Source organism: Bacillus rossius, chromosome 16 (assembly GCF_032445375.1).
Source record: "Bacillus rossius redtenbacheri isolate Brsri chromosome 16, Brsri_v3, whole genome shotgun sequence".
NCBI classification, from domain to species: Eukaryota; Metazoa; Arthropoda; class Insecta; order Phasmatodea; family Bacillidae; genus Bacillus; species Bacillus rossius.
The window spans coordinates 20,558,254-20,583,320 of record NC_086343.1 but is presented as its reverse complement, the minus strand read 5'-3'; the positions used below and the strand labels follow the sequence as shown (position 1 = coordinate 20,583,320).

General features: G+C 39.0%; 2 protein-coding genes across 2 annotated transcripts; one reads left to right on the top strand and one right to left on the bottom strand.

Moving 5' to 3' along the window:
* Window positions 1-5,346: 5,346 nt before the first annotated feature.
* Window positions 5,347-12,880, bottom strand: LOC134539808 (ruvB-like 1). Its single transcript, XM_063382091.1, has 2 exons — window positions 12,399-12,880; window positions 5,347-7,121 (listed from the first exon to the last, which is right to left on the bottom strand). The coding sequence occupies exon 2, from the start codon at window positions 7,110-7,112 to the stop codon at window positions 5,742-5,744; it is 1,371 nt and encodes a 456-aa protein (XP_063238161.1). The 5' UTR covers window positions 7,113-7,121; window positions 12,399-12,880; the 3' UTR covers window positions 5,347-5,741.
* Window positions 12,867-23,621, top strand: LOC134539809 (ZZ-type zinc finger-containing protein 3). The gene is made up of 8 exons (XM_063382092.1): window positions 12,867-13,223; window positions 16,009-16,125; window positions 17,043-17,243; window positions 17,547-17,649; window positions 18,716-18,837; window positions 20,559-20,726; window positions 21,842-21,964; window positions 23,301-23,621. Exons 1-8 carry the CDS (start codon window positions 13,008-13,010, stop codon window positions 23,553-23,555), a joined length of 1,305 nt encoding a protein of 434 aa, XP_063238162.1. The 5' UTR covers window positions 12,867-13,007; the 3' UTR covers window positions 23,556-23,621.
* The last annotated feature ends 1,446 nt before the right edge of the window (window positions 23,622-25,067 follow it).

The following is a 25,067-nucleotide window of genomic DNA, read 5'->3' as shown; positions in this document are numbered from 1 at the left end:
ACTGGCAACCACCAATATCAACATTAACATCATCACCATAATTGTAGTAAATTTATAACTAACAAGTCATTAAAGCGTTATTTTACAATACCTACTTACGGGACAGTTCACACAGTAAAACTTTTTTTTTTATCAGAATGGAAACTTCACTTCTTGTTTGACTCATCAGCCAGGGCCGGCGCGTCCATATAGGCGAACTAGGCAACCGCCTAGGGCGCCAAGTAGCTGGGGGTGGCGCAGCACGACACATAGCAGCTGATATAATATGTTTAACGATTAGTGAAACTAGATGAAAATGGATTGTTGTAACAATTTGGAATGTTTATATTGATATAAGTAATTATTTAAAGTCCAAGGTGACCTGTTTATGATTTGTAATACCTAAGTAAAAAAGTAAAAAAAAAAACACAAGCCAACTGACATTTGATTGTTGACACAATCTGACGCCGACCGCCAATACTCCTCTATGTCGCATAGACCGCTATGCTTCATCAATGTCTCGCAAAAGCGTGTGCACCGAACGCGCTCGTGCGCGCAGCAAAGTGTAGTTCGTGCAACGAGGCGAACGCCATGCAACGAGTGCTGCGCCGACGGAAGGATCCGGCCAGGTGTGGCATATCCCTCCGCCGCACTACAACAAATTAATTTATGTATATTTTTCCACAGATTATTATTAAACATTATTTTTTATCAATTAATATTCAGCCCTGTCAAAATTATGTCTAACTGTGCGTTTTGTCCCGAACCTGGCCGGTTCAGTTTCCCGCGAAATTCACACGTTTCCTCGGGGAGGGAAGGCGGGGGAGGGGGTCGCGCGCGGCGACACAGGCAGTGTCCTTCAGGAGCTCCGACAGGCCAGCAGCCTGCGCGCAACACGGAACCATCAACCTTTGCTTTCACCGACATGTAGTTTCAATAGTTTAATATTTTCATAATAGGTTACGTACAGTTCCGCGGCCGGCCTCAATCTACCATGAGGTATTTCACTTAATTAAATCAGTGCTCCAAAATGAGTGTTCTACATAATACGTAAGTACTGTGGGGAGTCTACGAGACTTTACGTCGGCGCTTCACGCCCCAACTTAGGTATCACGTAGAATCGCCGGAGACACGGGCCTACGTGCCACTAGCCCAGTTTATTAAGTGTTAGGTAATAGTGAAGTGTATTGTTCGTCTAGATATTGTTTGTCATGTTAGAGTGTATTTTTGTAACTGTCGCATCACGTGTACAAGACCGCCCCTCACACGCATTAAAATCGTGAGCTGCCACTGAGGAAGTGAGCTGCGCGTGTGACTAGTCGCGTCGGGAAAACCGTTACGGCCAGAACGGGCAGCACCCTGTATAGGGCTGTGCCGTAATAAATTCATCAAATATCTTCCAGAAACTTTGTGTTATTCTTCAGGCGTCCCGAGTGCCCATAACAGCTCAGGGGGCCTTACTGCGTTAACCCCTACCTCTAGCCACAAGGCCGAACCTTCCCCGAGATCTCGAACCCAAGCAAAAATCACGTAAAAATCATAGGAGGTAGCGGGGACGGCGTCAAATCTTAGGCTTACGTGATGTATTTTGAGGCAAGGAATTTTTTTTTTGTGGTATCCTGCCGGGGGGGGGGGGGGGGGGGGGAAATTAAGGTTTTTCGTCTAGGGCGCCAATTTACCTCGTACCGTCCCTGTCATCAGCATGTTTCATAATGAATTAATTCACCAAAATAATTTTTATATAGTACGATATGAATTGCGAAAATCGGAAGTAGTCTATATTAACTTTTCTAATGAAAAATGTAAAACAGGCTAACAGAAAGATTTCGTTATCGTTTGCCGTCGTACGGGTTCTCGTGTTCGAGACCGGGCGTGTATCCTAGGTCCACCGAGTACCCGATATAATCACTCACCTTCAGGATGGTTTGAGTCGACCATCTTCGAGGACTGGTTTGAGTCAATTGTTTTGCCCTACTTTAGAAAGTTGGAGGATTGCCAAAAAGTGGTGATTGGGGACAACCTGGGCAGCCATGTGTCCATTAAAGTGCTGCAACTTTGCATGGACAACAATGTAAAGTTTGTGTAACTTCCTCCCAACAGCATGCACCTATGCCAGCCTTTCGATCTTGCCTTCTTCAGTACCCTTAAGAATTGCTGGAGGAACATTCTTTATGATTGGAAAATGAAAAGGAAGGGGCCAATCCGCAACGACTACCTACTTCCCAGTCATTCTGAAACAGACTTTGGACAGTATAAATGACACAATTTCAGACAATATGAAAGCTGGGTTTGGGGCTAGTGGACTGTATCCACTTGATGTAAACCATGTTTTGGGTCGTATGCCTAAGGAGTCAGCACTTGAAGATCACGAAGAAAATGGTCCTGAATGGGTGAGAACATTCACAGCTTTCCTAAAAGAAACTAGGAATAAAGAGACTGTTACTAATCCAAGGAGGAAAAAAATTGATGTGATTCATGGAAAAAGTGTGGCCTGCGAGGAAGTCATTGCTCAGCTGGAGAACAATAGTAAAGAGAAGATCAAGAAGGCGGGAACGAAAAGGGGAAGAAAAAGCAAGAACCTGGAACTTGAGCAACTTGGCAGCGATGACAGTGAGGTGGAGCCTGACCAAGTTACACCCAAACCTAAAAGGAAGAGGAAACAAGTTGATGATTATGGCAACTCATCTGATGACAATTTTGAAGTTCCAGTGGTTGATACTGATGAAGATATGGACTTTGCTTCCTTATTAGTACAATCTGAGGAAGAGGCTGATGACATAGAAAACACTTGCGATGTGATTCTCCTCCATCGACTACAATTTCTGTGCCAGCTCCTCCAGCAGGCCAAGACAATATGCCTTCGACCAGTGGCACATATCTGCAATGAACATTCCTGAAGTGGATGATTTTGATGTTGTGAATTACGTGTATGACAAGGGCACAAAGCGAGAGAACGTTAAAGTTTACGTGGGGAAGATTATCACTGCCGCATCCGATAGATCAATCTTCACCATCCGTTTTATGAGAAATTACAAAGGAAACATTAACTATTTCCCTAAAATTGATGCTGTGGACGATGTCCCCACGGGTGCAATACACAGGATTGTTAAGCCAATCCACCTTCATCGCCAGCGTTACAAATTCATGTTGGATTGAAAGGCCTTTGTTGATATTTTTTGTTTATGCTTGTGTGGTCAATTATGTCTAGTTTCAAAATGAAAGTTTGAACATGTGAGTTTAGTCTTAGCATGTAAGTTATTTAATATTTACCCTACTTTTGTACTTCTCAGTACATATTATGTAATTGATTTCCACTGTTTATTTGTGATTCAGATGATGTTAGTTAGGTAATCAAAAGCAGAAAAAAGAAATTATGTGCAATTTGTTAAATAAAAATTATTTTTTCAGATTTATTTTGTTGGGAATTCAGTCTTAACCTTTTCTAAAAACTCTTACACTGTCCCAAGTTCAATATAGGAGCTCTAAATATGAAAATACCTGGTAAACCATGGCTGTCTAAAGTTAGGTACGATGGCCCTAACTTGGGACAATCATTATTATTTGTTTTTAATATTAAAAGGAAATATTAAATGTTCCAATTTAGAAAATGTAGAGCCTAAGGGACCTTCGGAATGTGGGTATTTTTAAAATTATTTTGTTTTATAAAGGGGTATTTATTACAGTGCAAAACTGTCCCAAGTTAGGGCATTTGACTGTACTTTTGAGTTAGCCGGAGGTCTGGAGTGTAAGCTATGGCACCCGACATGGGGTGCCAATTGAAGCACTCTTAACATCTAAAAAATTAAAAATATCTTACATTAACTCATGTAAATTATGATCACTAAACACATTGTAAATGCCCAAATACTTCTCAAAAGAATATGAAGCTGATATTTATACATCAATAAATCACGCCAGGTACAGTACATGATCCGATAATATTAATTAAATGTTAATAAAACCAACTCAAATAATCGGTAGCTATATTATCAGTTCCCTTGATGTGCTGAATTTTTAAGTTTTAATCCTGCAGGAAGAGACACCAGCAAATAAGCCTACAACTTAATAGCTTAATGGACCATTGAAAGTTTTACCTTTTATTCCAGGCAATGATAGTTACAGTCTAGGGGGAAACGTCACATGTTCAGCATTGAAGCATTTACATGCGACGTGTTCAGTATTCCTGTTGGTCTAGCCCTGAGAGAACTATGGTATCTTCTTGTTGAACAGAACAGTTAGGTTTTAAAATGGGGAAAAACTTTAAGTGTTTTCCTAAAATGAATATTTTCTGTATATTTATCTCTCTCAGCATTTTAAATTTCTATTGGAGTTTTGTATCATAAGTTTATTTGTAACATGAGAACACATGAATTTGATTGTTGTGAGGGTTGATGTTTTCACATCATCGGCAAGTACTACTTTCTTTTATACATAGCTTAAGCTTGTTTGGTTGGCTGAATTCCATGCTGGACCATCGGGAATTTCAGACAGTTGGATGCCAGACTATCAGAAGCCTACTGCATTTCTATGCTATATAATAGAAATAGTGGACAGTCTTGAACTGTAAAATATTAAAATTTGTGACCAAGTCTAAGTAAGGCGTTTTAAACAAACCTTTGACAATAGACTTTCAGCACTATTATACGTCATTTTGTGATTTTTTTAAATATTTTTTTTCTGACCTGTAGATACCCTGATTAAAGGATGGCTCAAATTTGCATAGTAATTTTCTTAAAAATTAATTAAATAACTTACTAGCTAGCCTCAATTTTCTATTTGCCACACGTTTAATATTTTGAAACTCTTTTTAACTTTTTGGTCTGACCCATCTAGCGTTACAATTTATAAAGAACATAACTTTCCCACCTTCACATCACAGTTACAGTAACATTGACCAACATCACTTCAAACTTCTGTTCAGCTTTAACGACCAATCCTATCTGCAAATGTTGATCCAGTACGTTACACATTAAACTTAATAATAAATATTGTTTCTAATATTATTACTTACAAATGAACCACTCTTTCTACCCAAGTTTCAGTATTAAATTCAAGCACATCTGCACATATTATGAATATGTGAAAATAACATTTTAATTTCTAACAAGAGCTATTTGTAAGTTAATATATATCTTTGGATTCCTAGTTTAATAATTATTTTTTACAACTTTTTAATCCAAAAGGTAGTTGTGTTGGATAAAATAACTTTAGTTGTACATTCATGTCAATAGTACAACCAAAATAAAAGTATAACAAAGTTAAAGACAAAGTTTTCTAGAAACATACTGTGTGAAATTAAAGCTAAATAATAGCCAAAAAAAAGGCACCTTAGATAATTTACTATTGTAAATAAGTGTAACTATTGTATTCAACTAAGAGATTTATTTCTCAATAAAATTGACAAGACAGTGTTTTAAGCAACAAGAATGTTTCAGTATTGATGAAAAGTTATTGTTAATTTGTTTTACTTTATATACAACTTTAAATTTAAAAAAAAAACTTAAGGGAAAAAAGTGCAGCAAAACTTTGTACTTCCATAAAAGCACTTATAATTGGCTGTAACTGAAACTTTGAAACAATTCATACAGTCCAGGTAATAGGTTAAACTTTTTTAGTAAAGAGAAGTTGATAGTGAATACAGTCAAATGCAGATAAATATAAAAGATTCAATATTATTGCAAAACAGAAGTTTTACATAAATTAAAATATGTATACTTGGCGATCGAGAATAAGATAGCACTCATCATGCCTGGCTTGTTATTTCACTTCATGTATTTGTCCTCGTTGACAGTCAATATTTTGGCGGACGACTTGGCGTCCAGGAATATCTCGCTGACTTCCTTGACGTCGTCGACCGCGATGGTGGACCGCCCGTTGACCCGGCCGGTCAGCGCCGCGGGCGTCAGCAGCTGCACGGCGTAGCGCAGCGTGGCCTTGACCCCCGTCTCCCCCAGCAGCGTCAGAGCCTCCTTGTCCACCTGGATGCCCTCCGTCTGCGCCCGCAGCGCCAGGATCTGCTCGATCTCCGAGCGGGCGTACGGCAGCGTCCGGATGATCAGCAGGCGGTCCAGCAGGTCCAGCGGGATCCCGTGCGACGAGATGATGTCCTCGGTGCCGCGGATGATGCAGCGGCCGCGGTTCGTGGCGAAAATGACGATCGGGGCGATGGCGCTCTCGAGCGCGCGGTGCAGGTACGTGAACGTCTCGATGTCCAGCATGTGCACCTCGTCGATGAAGAGCACTCCTGGGACCAGCTCCGCCACCCCTTGGTCGATGTACTTGTTCACCACCTTGTTTATCTCCTTCCGCAGCTTGTCGGTGATCTCTGTTTTCTTGGGCTTCATCAGCTGCCCCATCATGGAGAGTATGTCCTGCCCCCCTTGCGGCCGGGCGTTCGCCACGTCCAAGTCGTGGAGGGTCACATCCTGTATTACTTCTTTCTTCTTGTGGACGTCGCCTTTGGGCAGCGGCACATACTCCTCTGCCTCCAAGTCAAACTCAGTGGCATAAGTATCGCTCCGCCCCTGCCTCTTCACGGCTCCGCTGTTTGCTTCGATGTATATCACGTCCCCCGTCTCCACCCTCTCCTTCTGAAGGCTTTCGTAAATGGACGGGTCGAGTTTCAGCTGCTTGGTGCCCTTGGCGGTCTTCAGCCCGATGATCACGTGACTCACGGTCTTCCCGTAGCCCCCCATCGGGTTCTCCGTTTCCACCGGCGTCAACTCTGTCACCTCCCCCTCGTACACTTCTTTTGTCTCTTTGATCCGCAAGCCGATGGCTCGCCTGAAGTTCTCCATGAGGACCTCGGTCTTCTTGATCTCCGAGCTGTAGACCTCCGAGCCGACCATGGGGCAGAAGGGGACCTTGCTGCCGAGCTCCTGTGCGATGGCCAGGGCGATCGCGGTCTTGCCCGTCCCGGGGGGCCCCGCGAGCAGGATCGCCCGCCCCGCCATCTTCTTCGACTTGATCATGTCGACGACGATGCCGGCCGCCTCCCGTGCCTGCTCCTGCCCCACCAGGCCGGCCGCCATCTGGATGGCCATGCCGTTCTCATCGAGGCCCAGGCCCTTGACGTGGCTGTGTGCAGAGATCCTCTGCGTCTTCGCTGTGCTCTTCACTTCCTCTATCTTCATCTTCGAGCTCTGCAATCAAAAAGGAAAACCATATCAGCAAGTAATATACAACGCTAGCTGTAAAATTTACTATACTTGTATCAAGATCACTAAAAACCTCTCTGATCACAGAAAAGGTTATAAAGTGAAGCAGAAGTCAATATTTTGAAAGAAAAAGACATGCTAAGAGCATTGAAAATACAATGAAAATATTGAGTTGAAATAGCAATAATTTTGAATTCCAAGGACACGGTTGAGTGTAGTAATTGTGCTCGTATTCGGAAGAGCTAGGCCTGGCAATTAAATAAAAAAGGTATTACAGTGCATACATTGAAGTGGCATCACTGCTGACCGTACTCTCCTCCTCTACCGGTTCCCCCACCACTTACCTCACTATTCCCCTCATACGATCGAAATTTTTGCAATGCTCGAATATTGTAGCCCACTCAGCAAAGAAGGTGCACTTCAACGAGTTAATTTTTTTTTTTTTAAGAACATGCTACAGGATACCATCCCTAGTATGACTTGAAAGGAAAAGAGTCAGTGTATCCAGCGTTGTAGCCAGCCTTGTGGAAGTCACACAAACGAAACTAAGCTGCCCTCTCTTATCTTTATCTGCTGCTGAATGAGCTCATATTGGAAGTAGTGTGTAGGTACGTGAGACAAGGAACCACTTACATGATTAAAAATGTGGGTTGATTCTTTAATTTCCCCTATACAAGGTGAGTGACAGTGGCAACTAAGTGGAACCAATGAAAGCGCTGATAAATGACATTCTAATGTTCACCAGCCTTTACAGCAGATGTCCTGACGCACCACCTTCAAGGCGGAGTGTTCAACTGCTCGCAAGTGATCTGCGCTCATGTGCTTTGCAGTCAATTCAGCGAGCGTGCACACTTCATATTATATTGTTTTTTGTGCATAATAACTCCATATGTATTGTGATTACAGCCAAAGTTTGCATTAGAATTTTTTTACTCCAAACAAGGGCAGTAATCACTTCCATTTATTTCACTTTGCCACCACCGAGCACCTTCTAGATAATAAATAATTTAAATATTTTTTATGCTCCAAAAACCTTATCTATAACGTAGGTATATTTTTGAAAGATGTGGCTTAATAAAACTACGTGAAATAAATTATATAAATTAAAATGTATCAGCATGTATAAAGAATATTACAAGTTGTTGTATACCCGTAAGGGCTACAGAGTTGTGGCTCCCAGAAAATAATTTGAATAGTAACTAAGTGGAGCACTGGTTGGATCAACTACATAAGTATGTAACACTAAAATTTTGTTACAACTGTAATTCACACAGCTGAGCTAACCAACCTTTCACATCAGTTACTATTCACTTTAATTTCCAGAAGCTGCAACACAAAATCCTTCCCAAGTATAAACAACCAGTCGCAATATCTTAATACCCTCGCAGGGGAAAAATAAAGTTACCAAGTTTATTTATCCGTTAATTTATCCCACTAGGTAAGTTACAATTTACCAGAAAAAAATTTACATTGCAGTATTTACAAATACAACAAATATTATCTTTAGAGTAGTCTAAGCAAAATTATTATTGCATAGGACAAAAAAAAAAATGTAAGTATTTAGCTAGTGATATACGTGAGGCAAACTATAAACATAGGAAATTTGGACTTAAATTTTAAAAAAAGAAGCTAAGTTATATTAAATACTATAATGCCCTTCATTCTTCCATTCAAGTATGTTATCATTGGCCCACTCCATCTTTCCCACATCTTTTTTTTTTTTATTTTTTACCAAAGACACTGTTGTTCTGCTTTAACAGTATCAAGGTGTAAACTTGAACCAATTTAATTAAATAGTACGATGGCTGGTTATATTAGGTAGGGACTAAATTAAAATACTGTTCAGATTGTTAGAATGGTTTGCTGGGAATAACCAGTTTGAAATGTAGTTAACCCAACCAAACCAAACATTTATACAATTTTACTGTATTTTTTCATGTAGCTAACATAAAACACAATTTCAAAGTAATTTTAATGTAACTAATCTAATCAAAACCAACCATTCTCACAATCTGAACTATCTGTAATGTACCCAACCTAAGAACTCATTAAAACATCACAACACCCTCTTAGTCATTAATGTAGGTGAAATGCCCGTTTGAGATAACGAGGGACATATGGTGTAAGGGTTACAAAAGCTTGAAGGCAGGCATGGGGGAAAGTGAGGATGTACAAGATGTTAGTTGGGAGCAGGAGGGGGGGGGGGGGGGGGGGGGGAAAGCAGGGATACAGGATTGAGAGATGGAATCCTATCAGAAGGAGGGAGAAATCTATAAAGGTATTTAGAGAGAGAACGGATATGGAGAAGAGCTAGTTGATAACATGCACAATTGGGGTATGGAATAATTTGGACGAAGAAAGTGTATTGGCGAAGAGTGTGGTGAACTTAAGGAGAGTTAGAGATAACATTTAAATTAATAATTTAAAAAAAACGAACACTTAAAAAAACTGCTAATGCTAATGACTTGAAACTCACACATATTTAGATAATTAGAGGATTATTATTTTTTTATCTTCATTCAGTTGTAATATATTAACTTTTACACAGAAAAGATTATGTTTGCATTACAATTTCCATAAAGCATTACAATGCAGTTATAAATATAGGCCTACTACTTTTTTTTTACTAGGTATGTCTGTACAGAAACATAGATATTAGTCTTCTACCTCCATGCTAACAAACGCATAATTGCATAAAATGACATGTTCTTTAGATGGATGAACAGATTTTCATCAAAAATATCTAACAATCCTGATTAAGCCCGCCATAAAAAAAAAAGATTAAATACGGGCCATTTCTTTGGGAGCTACAGTGCCACAGACAGACACAGGCTTCAAACCCCTCTTTTTGTATTGGGGGTTAAATAGCAGTGAGGTCTACTTGCCACTGGTCTAGAGCCACTGCAACAACAGGATTAATATATAATAAAAATAAAATAAAAGGGTGAGAAGGATTTCGAAAAAAGCCAGGAAATAAAAAAAAAGCTTTCTGGAATTTACTTTAGTGTTATTTTTGGAAAGCAGACTCTCCTTCAAAATTACCTCTCTACTTTCCTGAGTGCAATAAGAACAAAAAGGCACCACCCATCTAACTGCAGCAATTTGTTTCTTGTTTCTCGCTCTTTATTTCATAAGGTAGAGGACTGGTTAAAATTCTGCAGTAACACATGCTTTTCCAAGCTGAAAATGCTGTCCCCCCCCCGCCACCCCATTTTAAAAACTAAACTTGGGTCTTTTCTAGATGTTGATACCATGAAATTGAAAAGCTTTTACAAGTGGAAAAAAAAAAAAAAAAATGGGAGAAATAACGATGTCATAGGAGTAGGCGAATGAGATGAGGTTGAAATACAGAATGATTTCAATGATTTAGTAGCAATGGAGTTGACAATGTTGACGTGTAGTTGTTTCATTGTTTGGAAGTAGTTAGCTTCATATTGTAAGTGTATTTGGAGAATGGGAACTCATTAGTTTGCTATATACCGAAGTTAAAATGTTAAACATCACAGGAGAGTACTGAAAAGTATTGCTAAAAAGGTTGTTTTTTTTTTTTTGTGTATGTTCGCCATTGTTGATGTAAGGGTTAGATCAAATGTGGAATTTAATATGTTAGGTTAGCACTCATTCAGGTAATGAAAAAAGAGTGAACAGTTGATTAGGTTATGTCAGTTACATTATAAATACTTTGATATTATAGTCTTGACGGAACACTGTTATCACGACAGAGGTCGATTACAATATTACTATAGCTACAGCCTTAAGTGATAAGGGGGGAAATAAAGTGGCTTTTGGCCAGAGTAATGTCGAAGAGTATTTTTCACTAAATTTATTTCTGTAAATTTTAGTTTTCGGTATCATATTTCAATACCAGTATTTCATTTTTTTTAAATTGAAGATTTTTGCAATCAAATTTTTATGGTATCATGAAGTAGACTACAGTCTCGCCCGGTATAGTCTACTTTACGATACGTGTATTTAATTGGGTGAAGTTGAGACATTTCAAGGTAATTTTTCTCAGCATCGTGAACCAGAATAGTCCATTCAAGTCAATTCTATTTTGTGATACCAGTATTTAATTTATTGAAAGTGAAACCTTTTTAATATAATATTTCCTCGGTATCTTGAACTGGAATAATTTCATTGATAATAAAAAATCAGTATCACAAAAAAAGAATAGAGCACGGGAAAATTACATTCTAGTTTACAATACCGGAAAAATATATTTAAAAAAATGAAATACCTACGTAATTAACAGTTTTTACAGTTCCCCGGCCAAAAACCGCATATTCCGGCGTTTGACCCTAAAGAAGGGGTGGTAATGACGTAAACGAAGCCATCCTTGTAACGTCATCAGTATTATGGTATCGCAATTTAGAATAATTAAATTAAATTAATTAATTAAATTTAATATATAGCTGCAATTGGGTACAAAGTGCCCGGTGGCAAGCATTCTCCCTACTTTCCCCTCACTCTCCTTCTGAACTGGTCCACACTCCCAGCCGCCACACACTCCTCCTCCAGCCTATTCCATTCCCCTACTGTCCTCACGACCATCACATTTTTTCCCCTTTCTGTTCTCCTCCTCTCTTTGAAAACCTTCCTAGTATTTTCCTTCCTAATTCTAGGCATTCCCATTTTGACTTTTCCCCCCAGCTCTCCCCATCCTCCCACTCCACTCAGCACCTGGTACATCTTGACCAATCTCTCCTTCTGTCTTCTATCCTTTAAGCTCTCCCATCTCATTCCTATCATCATATCTGTGGTACTGCACTCCACCTTCCCTTCTCTGTCCGTTCTCCTCCACTTGCCCTTCACCCATCTAGCTGCTCTCCTCTGCACCCTCTCCAGCTCCCTCTCAAGTACTGCCGTGTATGGGTCCCACACTGCTGCGGCATACTCCAGCATGGGGCGGACCATAGTTTTATAGGCCTTGTCACGTATGCTGCTGCTTCCCCCCCTGAGCACTCGTCCCAGCATGCCCACCCCTAACTTTCACATCCACGGTCCATCTCATCCACAAAGATATTATGGTAATTTCATTTAAATTTATTTATGCCTCATCCCCTTTGGTACATACTCTCCATCTAAAGTAATCCTATCTTGAACTATCTTTGTTTAGTTCGTGCTTTGCCATGCATTTTGAACTCACGAGGACTGCTTTGGCTGAACAACTGTGCACGGATTTTGAAATATGTGCTTCTCCAAACAAAATGAACACAAATACAGGATAAAATTACTAACTACTAAGGCCATTTGTGAACTTACGATTTACAAACTATATAATCTTCGACAAAATGTTATACTTCAATGTAACCACGTTTCCATGCCAACCACAACTAAACAGCAGAATTTTCGCGCATTATTAACAATCACAGATCATAGACAAGTTAATACCAAGGTTGATAGAAATGTAGCTATGGTTATATATCAAAGATAAAATATAACTGACAACACAAGTGGCGTTTTAAGTCACTTAATTAAGAAAACTTTATACTATGGATTAATGCTCCAGCGGCGGTTTAATCCAAAATTGTGTTGTGGGGTTCATGCACGACAGAAGTGAGACATCTTACTTATCAGATATAGAAACAGATAAAATAATTACATTTTCAATCACACTATTCACATAAAAATGAATTATATTTATTCAGCTAATTGCACAAAAAAATCAATAAATCTTTTCCACTCGAATAAAAAAAAATGTATATGCTTATTTTCCCTCTGCCTGCCTACACTCCCGTTCGACTGAAGATCTGTCATCGTGTCATCTATTATGTAGTGCTGTCCTTGAAAAAAACAGAGTAAATATTTTCATTACTTTGTTCACTAATGTGACATGTGACCGGTCTCTAGCAATAGTAAAGACGAAGTAACATGGACCCAAATCATGATAAACAAATGTTTGGAAATGAAAACGTCGCTGATAGTTGTGAAAATAATGTGGACAAAGCAGTTATCGATGGCGACATCGATGCTGATGACGAATTCTATTTTGAGTCGGATCATTTAGCTCTGAGGGGAAATAAAGATTATCTAAATCTTTTGAAGACAATTGCAATACTTGAAGCACAAAGAGTTAAAGCTATTAAGGTAAGTAAAAATCTATTGCGGATTGTGTTGTTAAGTTTACCTAGTTTTGACGTATAACATCTCGACAATTTGAATATGTCTTTGACCAATCCTTCATTTATTTTACAGTACTCTGATGCACGTTGCGATGGGTTTTCCCAGCGAGTTTCAATGTAATCCATTGTTGCTCCATGGGGTTGGAGCCTGTTTTCATGTCACTTATAGGAATGACATTCCGGTGTCCTGCCTATAAGCCCCTGTACAGCAATAGTCACATTTACTAGGAGGTAAGGTGGTCTGTAGGTATCTGTAGGTGCTATTCGAACAGTCACTGGAGGTAGGGCAGCTGCCAAGGCAGTGGTGATGCCGATTTTTAAGGTAGGACAAATCAAAGAGTTGGATTGAGAGGCAGCATAGCTTTAGGAGGGGTTTGTCCTGTGACAGACTGTTAGCTGGGCTGTTGGAGAACTTGGTGGAGGCGGTGTATGAAGGTAAGCTGGCAGATGTCATCTTTATAAATTCTGAGAAGGCATTCGAGATGGTGGGTAATTTGATAGAGAACGGCAGGGTGGTGACTTGATGTAGGCTTTTGGACATACGCCATTGCTTAGCACATGTATGTCTGCAGAAGAAAACTACAAAAAAACACAAATGACAAAAAACACAAATTAAGCAAAAATTGCTGTTGTCAGGATTTAACGCCACACAATATTCCACAACAGGAATATGGTCAAAAAACAAAGAAAAATGGACTAACAGAACGAAAAAACCCCCACAAATGATGACAGCACAAAAAAATTTTGAACCCAAAAAAATTCAACACAACAGTTGAAACGAGACAAAAAAACACAGCAAAACGAAAAGACGAAACAAACACAATAGTTTTCCAAAAAAAAAAAAAAAAAAGAGAGAAATGAAAAAACCCCCACAAATGATGACAGCACAAAAAATATTGAACCCAAAAAATTCAGCACAACAGTCAAAACGAGACAAAAACACGACCAAACGAAAATACGAAACAAACACAACAGTTTTCTAAAACAGAAACAAGCGACGTTTCGGGAACTGCTATCTGCTCCCGTCCTCAGGCAGAGACGCACATGGTACGGAAACACAGGTGCGACATGCAAACATACATGTGCTAAGCAATGGCGTATGTCCAAAAGCCTACATCAAGTCATGCACTCCCATTGCACAAATCTTTCAAAGATAATGGCAGGGTGGTGAGTTGGACAGGAGACATCCTGAGGGATAGGAAACAGTGGATGAGAGTGGGAAAGGAATGGACAGAAGAAGGGAATGTGACATCAGGGGTATCGCAGGGTGTGTTAAGGGGCCCCTGCTGTTCTTAGTTATGATAAATGATGTAGGAGAGAAATTGAATATAGACCGAGATTATTCATGAAGAACCGCCATTGATCTACGAAACTGTGGGGGAAGTGACACACCTGCAGGATGACTCGGAGAAGTCGGAGGGATGGTCGAGGGCAAATGGAATGGGGATTAATATCAACAAAATGAAAGTAGTTAGATTCACAAGGAGAAGAAAGGTAGCTAAACAAGTATATTGTTGGAAGGGGCAGGGAATTCAGGAGATAGAGGAATACAAGTACCTGGGAGTAACCCTAGGATGACCTAGGTTGGGGAAAGCAGGTGCAGCAGGTAATAAATAAGGGGAGTAGGAGGCTGGGGCTGATTAGTAGGACACTAAAAGGGACAGGATGGAGAGTAAAGGAGAAGGCATATTCCACATTGGTGACGCTGATGATGTAATATGCTGCATCATACTAAGGGAAGGAAATTAAATAGCTGGAAAGGGTACAACACAGAGTGGCTAGATGTGCGATGGGCCCATTATCGTAAGGCTTTCTCTATCATTAATTCAGTCACTGCACTATTCTAGTTTCTTAATCTCTCACAGTTTCCAGTGGCTTTCATGCCGATGATACCTAAAGTCCTTTTTGTTCTAAATTATTAATTTATTTACATGTCTTATAAATTATTCTGGTTTATGATTTGGGTGGTAGCTTTATTCTTCGTTGGATTATCTGTTTCAGAAATATGTGTTTTAAAATGGGGGAGAAAAATGATTCGGGTGTAAGACGTTAAGGTTTAATTCAGTCACTCATTTATTCACGTTTGGTTGCATGCAAGTATGTCAGTAAGCTTCTGTGAATACTTTTTACTGGAGTACAGTTTTTATTGGATATTAAATTATTGCTAAACAACAATTATTTTTCTCATATAATTTATACATACCTACACAAACTTGCATCACAGAGTCCAAAAAAAAAATACAAAATAAAGTAAACTGAAGGGGAAAAAAATAGAAAAATATAGGGCACTCTAATAAAATTATGTAAAATGTAAGGGAAAAAAAACTGGCAATACATTTTCTCAGACCACCAAAATTTTAAGTTCGAAATTGTTATGATTATACAATTGATTTCAAAAAAATAGAGTTGGTATGGTATTTATATATTTTTTTTCAATACACAGGTTACTTGTTGCATAAAAAAATGAATGTATGTACTATTTTTCAGGGGAAAAAAAATCCAAATTTCTGAGTAAGTCTTCTTGGCTTACTACATTGTATTTACACTCATTTTATTTAAAAAAAATATTTTGTGAATGAGTCTCACTTGTATCTATCTGTAATGAATTATTAAAAACATGATTTAAACTGTTGAATCGAATATCAGGAGCATTCAATTATAGGCTAATTGGAATTTTTTTGAATACTAACTGACCAGAGGTCGATTAAATTTTTTCAGTCATTGTTCACTTTGTTTTTACTTTAATTCAGGACATTGATGACCTGCTCGCAGTCAAGAAAGCGGCGCTACAGGATCCGATGATGTTTATCGAGAAGCTCCAGAAAGGTGAAGACATTGGAGTCCCAGCGCCACAAGTTATAGCAGAGGTATCCGGTACCTATATTCAGTCAGTTCGATCATGCAGGTGTATTTACGCAATGATTTTGGACCTGTTAAGCCGTTTACAAATATTTACAAATGCAACACATGAATGATTGATTAAAAAAAAAAAATATTGATCTATTTGCCATGAATCAGGTCTTGCCAATGATTGATAAAAAAAAACACTATAAACAATACAGCAAGTAACAATTTTTTTTTGTGCAGGCATAACAAAGGTCAAAAAATATAAAACATTTTAACACTCCCGATGAGATAAAATAACAGATTAAAGTTGAAAAGACAGTAATGAAAATGATGATATAATAACTGAAGGCCTATATTTTGCAGGAAAAACATTTTATTTGTCAGTTTTGCATGTTGTGTATGTTAGTTGAATAGTGTGTTGATAGTGTATTTCGTATTGTATTGTATTTATTTTTCGGATATAATGTCGAGACAGGGAAAAAAAAACATTTAAACGGGACAGAAAAATCTCAGGAAAGTTTCTTGAAGAAGGACTGTGGGAACCATGGGCATCGCAACAGGAGGGGGCGGAGGGGGGGGGGGGACACGTCCCCCCCAATAATAAAAGTCTTCAATTTCGTCCCCTCCAATAATATATTTAGTTTCGTAGTTTTCGTGATTTTTACAAATTTGTTCTCTGAAAATATTTTTTTATAAAAAATAAATTAGATATTGCACCCAACTATAATTACAAGATTTAGGAAAGAACAATGCCTAAAAACCACCTTTTTGCACCTTCGAACCCCTGATTTCCCCACTTTTTTTTTTTTTTTTCCAGGGGATGGATATTCCTCAAAAAACTAAATCATTTGAAGGTCCCCCCCCCCCCCCCCAAAAAAAAATATATCCTTGCGACGCCCATGGTGGGAACTTTTTGTTATCGATGGAAAATTTCCAGTTGCCGGACATCGACTGGAGCCAGTACGAGGTGGCGTTCCTGAACGAGGCGTGTCGCTCGCAGACGCGCAAGAACATGGGCAAGCCCCAGCCGGGCGGCGGGGACACCGCTGACCTGGAGACCTGCGACCAGAAGTCAAGGTCGAGGGTGCTCGTGCGAGGCCGCGAGTTCGACGACAGCAAGCCGGAAACTTTCAACCAGGTGCTGCCGCTCGCCCTCGTCCTTAAAACGATGCGGTTCAAACGCATGCCGGTGCACAGCCTGTAGGCTATTGATAACGTAATTTCTTCTTGCTTTTAGCATTCTCAGATGTAGTCTTTGCAATTGGCGTACTTTCTTCAGTCTTTGTGCTTTCCTTTAACCTTAAATCGAGGTAAAAAAAAAAACACATGTTTTTATTAATAACACTGGCTGAACTTGCAACAAACCGGAAAACAAACTAGTTTACGGTCAAAAAATTATTTTACAGTGATTGTGAACGAACATTGAATTGTTTGATCCCAGCTGTGGACGACCGAAGAGCAGCGTCGCCTGGAGGAATTGTTGATCGAATATCCCCCGGAAGAAAAAGAAACTCGTCGCTGGAAGAAAATTGCAGCAGCGTTAGGTTAGTCAGCAGTAACTGCTTAGCACAAAAACAGTAAAAGGAATGTTGCTTTTGTGCAGTTGTGTGTTAAAAAATTTAATCTAATCCACATTTGTGCTTAAAAAATATTTTCGTAAACACTCACAAAAATTAAGTTATGTATAAGAGTTTAAAAGAACATTCCTAATTGATTTTTTTGGTATAAATATTAGGACAATTTTTTGTAAGTTCTGTTTTGGACTTGAGTTCATAGTAATGTGAAACCTTTGTATTTTGTTAAAGTAAGATTTACATATTTAACGAGCTTAAATGTTTTTTTAAACTGCCCAAAGTATATTCATAATTGAAAAATTAATAAATTTTCTCTTAAGTAAGCTGACATTTTACAGTAATTTCAGAAACATTTTAAAATGGTTTTCTGCAGATATTGTAGCTAACAGGATTTGTATGCCTCCTTAATTTCCTTATTAAAAAAATGCCGTTAATTTGATTTTTATTGCCTAAGGGCCCATCAGTGCTCTTAAATTGTACCATGGATCCTGCAATCTGCCTTAATAGGTAAACATATTATTCAAGTGGCATAAAAGTTTAAAACACATTGTGTGTGCATTTTTTTTATTATTTCCTTTTGGATTTTGGCAGCAAAGAAATCTTTTGCACTTGCACTTTGTGAGTGATTCATGAGGGTGTTTCACGAGCGTATTCAGGTCCTGAAATACTCTTAGTACCAGCATTTCTTTTGTCAATGCTGAAGCAGTGGATTATTTTCCGAATAATAATAATAATAATAATAATTTTACTTATGGTAAAGTATGAGTAAAAAGATTAATAAATTGAAATTCATGTACATATATCTGAAAACATTAAAATCCTTAAATGGCTCTAAAAACCTTCTTAATTTTTATGAATGTAAAGAGGTTCAAAGCATGGTTAGAAATTTTGAATAAGGTAAACTATTTCTAAAAAATCTTGGGCCATTAACCATTACAGTACCCTTTTTTTTCTTCCGAGTATTGTGTTGTTCTGGTGTGTGTGTAATTCAGTCTGGCAGAAACTCGTAAGTCACTTAGCTTTTATGTTTCTGAAGGTAACAGAACTCCAACCCAGGTCTGCAGTAGAGTCCAGAAGTATTTCATAAAACTGCAGAAAGCGGGATTGCCGGTCCCTGGAAGGCAGCCGAAGGCTTCTGGCGTCTTCGAAGGAAGGAAGGTAAAATGCCAGCTAAGCAACCGAGAGAAACTAAGGGGCCCCGGGGTCAAATACAGTGAACTGCCAGTTATCCGGACCCGATTCGTCCACTTGCTTGAATTTAGTTTAACTGTTAATTTGTGGTTGTATTCTGAAGCACTCTGGCGTACATCCGCTCTTGTCCGTTGTACATTTTAACCATCCTGCGACTGAATCGGGAGGCTGTTTGTTCCGACCCTTCCCCCTTGTATCTCCCACCCCCTCAGCTGTCACGTTTGTCACACTTTAAATCCAGAGGGTAATGCCTCGACTTGTTCAGCATTTCGTGACTTGGAACACAGCGGTCACCTTGCAGCATCCATCTTTGATTCATTGAAACTTTCCTGTGTCAGGTCCGTGAAAGGGGAACCTCGTATAATTGGTGGGGTTTGAAGTGCGACTTACGTGTTCCTCCCGCTTGGCGCAAGTTTCTTGCTGACTATAATGTGCGTGCCAGTTTTATGAAAGGTCAAGTCCATAATTCATGCCATCCTTACTTACATACAAATATATTACCACTCCATTGGTATTATTATTTTTATTGCTTCTATTATAATGTTATCACACTGTAGTTATAGCATTATAAATAAAATAATATGATATTATAGACTCCAACACAGCTAATGAGTATGCTGATTTAACTATTACTGTGTTGGAGGTCACCACTATAATAATAAATTGAAATTAATTAATTAAATTAATAATAAATTGAAATGAAATTGATTATCTTAGTGACTATACACCATAAGATAGTACTCTGGGCTAATTACTATGCATTCAGCTAAGAGAGACCTACCAAAAATTACTTGAATTATGCTCAACTGTAGTAATATAGGTATTGAAGTTAATAACTCTATCATGTGATTAAAGGAGAGAAGAAAAAAAAATATTTTATTGCATTTCATCACTTTTATTTTGTTTGCTGAACCTCAAAAATACATTGTTGGTCCTTGAAATCTTTGAAATTTCCTAGAATTTATAATTTATAGTTGGAACCATTCTGTATACACCTGATCTTGTGTAAAAGAAAAAGAAGCAAATTTAATTGACCTTGCTTAAACATTTCAAATTTGGAAACAGAAATGTTAAGCGTTAGAACAACTTTCTTAGAATTTTCAGAGAAATTGACATAGAGTAAATAGCCATAAATGTTTTTCTTACAGTTTATGCTACTGCCATAAAATTATATTTCAAAGGTGGGTTCCAGAAAGGTTGAGCTAAGCTAGATAGATTTTGGTCATTTTTGTCAGTAGAACTTTTTAACTGGATGTTGGTTGGACTTGATCAGAGTTCTCTTGTTGCACCTTCTCCTACAGTGCTTTAGTACCGTGTTGTAGAATTCAGCCTAAGTTGAATACATTGTTAGGGACCTGAAAATTTCGTGGTTTCGAAGACCTTCAGGATAGTCTACACAGTCCTCTGTGTACTCGGGCAAATAACGCCAGTTTGTTGGCTGCTGACTTGTGAGTCGTCTCAACTGGTTTGCAGTGGTTCTTTATTTCTTTGGTTGAGGGTTTCTCATTGGCCCAGAGTCGCCCAGACGAACAGTGAGCATCTTAAAGGTATATGTGTATGAATTTCAGACTATCGCGAAATGAATCTGCGAATTTTTCCGGTCTCTATACATTGTACATCATTTTGTACTTGCTGTGTTATTGTCGACAGTCTCACGTACGCTTGGGAATGTTTTGACGTGTGTGCAGAGCAGTCACCGCCACCAGCGACACAACCATTTTTTGATGCGGCCGACCACTTTCTTCCCGTCCCACAACGTTCCGGTCTACATGACGGACTCTGACGACGTCCAGATGGCCGGTCAGGGCTTCCCCGCTCAGGAAGAAGATGCGCTGGCGACGGACGAATACCTGACGGTATGTGAGCAGCTTCGGTGAAACTGCAAAAACCGTGGAAGAGGCTGTGCACACTTTTTTTTAAAATGAAAGTTCTTTGCAGCCAGTAGGGTAGCAGAGGCGAGCGTAACAAGAAGTGCAACACTCGGGAGTGTGGCGCTCAAAGGCAGAGAGGAGGAATAACGAAGAGAGTAGATAGTCAACTGTAAGACTCTTTGTAGGTTTTTGTGTTACCATGTTTTTGTTACAGATGTGATTCTCCATCGCGTACTTTATTATTTTGGCTTTATTGTTCAAATGAGTTATTGAATTGAGAAGTTTTACTTATAATTAGGGACCAGATTATATGGTGAATTGCGATAAAACAAAACACCAAAAAAACATGTAAGTGCACTATTAAACACAGACAAGCAAGTTAATTCACCATAATGCTCGAAATTCAACCAAAATCATGACATTTATCAGCTTTTTTTTCAAGCAAAACTTTACTTAAATCACCAAAATTAAAATATTTAATGTATTAAATTGAATGAAATTAATATAGTCAGCATGAAGTTGTTGCTGCTATTTCTCTATGCTTCATCTGAAAAAAATGCTACATTTCATTCTATATTTGCTCTTATTGATGATTTTAAATTTTGTCCCATACCCATGCAGTGAAATATGTTACAGCCCTTAATTTTTTTACTTAATAATGAAAGTATTTTGCACTTAAGTAAAAATTTTTTTAGCAATTTGAAAATACAGTATAACCTTATTAAATCTAATCAGTAACATCAAAATCAATGTAGAATAGTGGCAATTTTGAAAAATATCAGTAAGTGTAATACTTCTTGTGTAGTTCAGGTATGATTGTGGGCACAAATTAAAGGAATGGCGCTGTTGGTAATTCTCACTCAAAATGGGTTATTGGGTTTTATATATGTTAATTTGTACATTTTGGCTCTCTAATGACTGATTTTATTCATGTATTTTTTGCTTATTTGTTCCTCAAAAATTTAATTTGTTGGGTTTTGATAAAGTTAAAATAATTATGTAAAAGTAAGAAGTACTTTAAAGTGAGGTACACTGTACTTTGTGATGAGATTCTTTTTTATGAAACATTGCAAGCTTGTCTCTTGTCGCTTGTTTCGCAGGATGAAGACATGGCTGTGGACAAGATTGCTCAGAGCTCAGCAGAGATGCAGCTGGAGTTGCTGAGGAGAATCAAGACTGTCAAGGAGGAGAACAAAGTGTTTGTGAAGCACATAGGTTTTAAGGTACCGTTTGAAAACAACTGAAGGAGGGATAGGTGCCGAAAGACACCAAATTACGTAATTTCACATAGGTTTTAAGGTACAGTTTGAAAACAAATGAAGGAGGGATAGGTACCAAAAGACACCTCATTGATTTCACATAGGTTTTAAGGTACTGTTTGAAAACAACTGAAGGATGAAGAGGAACCAAAAGACACCAAATTAATTTCACATAGGTTTTAAGGTACAGTTTGAAAAAAACTGAAGGAGGAATAGGTACCGAAAGACACCTCATTTATTTCACATAGGTTTTGTGCCATAACGTTTTTTATTTTATTTTATAGTTTTGCATTGAAAAGATCAAATGCAAAAATTTAGTAACCCATAACATTCTCAGTAATGAGTTAAAAACTAAACACCAGTTAAATAATAAACACCTGTGACATAACAAAGGATAACAATTTGTAGCAGCCAGTTATTATTTAACTTCAGGCATTCAATTAAATTATATACCATACTTTAATGAAGCCATATTTTGAGTACCAAACAATGAAAAATTGTATAAACTGATATTTAGAGACCGGAAAAATTTGCGGATTCATTTCACGATATGATAGAATCCAAACAACTGTACCTTTAAATTGATTCTCTGATTGGCTCACAGTTTGTCTGAAGGACTTTGAGCCAATGAAATACCTTCAAACAAAAAAAACATTGAATCGCAAGCTTCCCAGTCGACAGGTGTCACGAGTCAGTAGCCAATGAGCAGGTGGCATTTGCCTGAGTGTGTAGGGGACGGTGGAGACTATCCTGGAGGTCATCCAAAGTGCAAATTTTTCCGGTCTTTACTGATATTTTGTCTCTTGGTTCTTATCTCTCTCTCCCTCAAGATACACAAGTTGTACGGTAAGCTCGAATGCGCTGTCGTACGCCTTTGAATATGTATACTGTATAGAAGTCGCCAGCCCAGGTTAAAATTTCTAATACGGTTTTGAGGTAGTTGGTTAATTAACCGCCGCAATCGCCACCATCTCTAGGGCATCGACTTGCGGCGGTCCCTAGCGGACAAGTGTCGAACTCTTCAAACACCCCATTCCCCCTCCCGTTGAACGACCTTGAGCTGCAGTGAATGTTGGGTGGGGGGTGCGGGGGAATGACAGCGGGCGACAGTGCTGCGCTCTAACGTGTAAATAACAACCTGAGACAATACGGGGCGTTACGGCGGCGCACTGAAGCGGGTGAAGTTCCCAAGGCTGCTCATCATACGCTCCTGAAAAAAAACGTAGACTAAATCCTATCCACTCGCGACTTCTATACAGTATGTGTGTTCAAAGCTCACGCGGGGTTTTGTGGCTTGCAGTGCGACTACTGCGCGGAGGAGCCGATCGTGGGCGTGCGGTGGCACTGCGCGACGTGCCGGCCGCCCGGCTCCGTCGACTTCTGCACGGACTGCGCGGTGTCGCAGCTGTACTCGCCGGCCCCCCACCCTCCGGCCCACCGCCTGGTTGCCGTGCCCGGGCCGGGCCGGGGCGTGTGGGACCAGGACTACTCGCCCCTGTCCTTCGGCCAGGTCTCCAGCTACAACTACCTCGACCCCAACTTCATGCCGGAGTGACGCCGCTTTCCCCACGAGTCCATGTCAGTTTTGTAAAATAAAAAAAAAATAAATAAAAAAAAATTTTTTTTTTTTTTTCAAATTGCACTGCCATGCCGGATTAGTAGGGACACCCCTGTATTTCGCCAATACATTTCGTGTCCAAGGTATTTCATAAAATACTGTGTAGCTTTTCTCCTGTGGTTATCGGCTGAGGTCGGTGAGAGGTGTCGTCCCGCTCTTGACGGGGCCGATGAGGAATGTGGTCACCGTAATGCTGCTGCACCCTCACACAATTCGCCACGACTCTTAGAAAAAGCTACAGCGTTTTGTGAAATACCCTGACACGAAATGAAATCGCGAATTACAGGTGTCCCTACGGATTAGCTATTTGCCTGAATTATCTAACTAATATGGGTTGGCAGGAACACCCAAGAAAAATTAATATACATTACAACGGTATTAAAAAAAAAAGGTGAATTAAGCTGCTCTGTAGGAAGAATAAAATGCAATATAATCATCAGTCTTTTTCATAAAATTATCATGGAAATGTATCGTGTAGGCCATGAAATATGAAATTTAAGCCTGCCAGAAAAAAGGAAACACTGTACTGGAATGAAAACTGACGGTAACGATAAACTCTGAACGAACTGAAAACTTTGGCTGGCAGCGCAGTAATGCAATCTGGCGGCAAACGGAAACAGCCTGAAACGCACCTGAACCCGAGAGGCCTGATCTTTGCCGGACTGCGTTATGTGCGGAGCTGGGTATCGCTGGTCTTGAGAGCGCTCGCTCACTTTATAAATATTTATAATTTTGCTATCGGGCAACTTCAACCAATCACCGCCACAGACATGCCAACAATTACTAATCAGTTGTAATGGTTACGAATTTTCCTTCACTGTTACACTTTTACGAATTATAATGGTGTTACAGACCACCTTCATCTATTACTAATTGTAATTACAAACCTGTTTTTAAAGTTGGCATCTCTGCTGCCATGGCTGGGAAATCCCCAAACAACCTTTCCTACATGGTTTTCACTTATGGAAGAGTCTGTTATGAGAAATACAATTCACTGATTTGTGTCTAGGTTTAAGCAGCTTCCAGTATGTCTAATAAAAAAAAAGTGTTCAGAAACTGTATGAAAAACATTGTGAATGTACTGTCACATTATTTTCTAGTAGTGAATTGCCCACCAGTCATAGTCTGTATTTTTTCGATACCACCTTGCATAAAAATGGTTCAGAATTAATTGAAAAAATATTAGAGTAATTAATTTTTTTATGATTTATTATTTGGAAAACCCCACCTCAACTTCAGAGCTCTCCCAGCCTCAAACCTGGGTCCACTCCTGATATAAGTAAAGCTAACCTACAGGAATGATTCATAATTATACAGTTTTTGACCAGCTCAGCATGAATGCAGGCTCCTGAGTAAATAAAGCAGTCAATGGTATTCAACATATTTGCCTTTTAGATAAATTTCAAATAAATACTACCTATTATAGCCATTACCATGGTGCAACTTTTG

Excerpts from the sequence above, each read along its gene's own strand:
- LOC134539809 (XM_063382092.1), top strand. The coding sequence starts at position 13,008 with ATGGACCCAAATCATGATAAACAAATGTTTGGAAATGAAAACGTCGCT. Across the intron at positions 16,126-17,042 it reads CGCCACAAGTTATAGCAGAG|TTGCCGGACATCGACTGGAG; the intron begins GTATCCGGTACC and ends GAAAATTTCCAG. Across the intron at positions 17,650-18,715 it reads GAAAATTGCAGCAGCGTTAG|GTAACAGAACTCCAACCCAG; the intron begins GTTAGTCAGCAG and ends ATGTTTCTGAAG.
- LOC134539808 (XM_063382091.1), bottom strand. The coding sequence starts at position 7,112 with ATGAAGATAGAGGAAGTGAAGAGCACAGCGAAGACGCAGAGGATCTCT.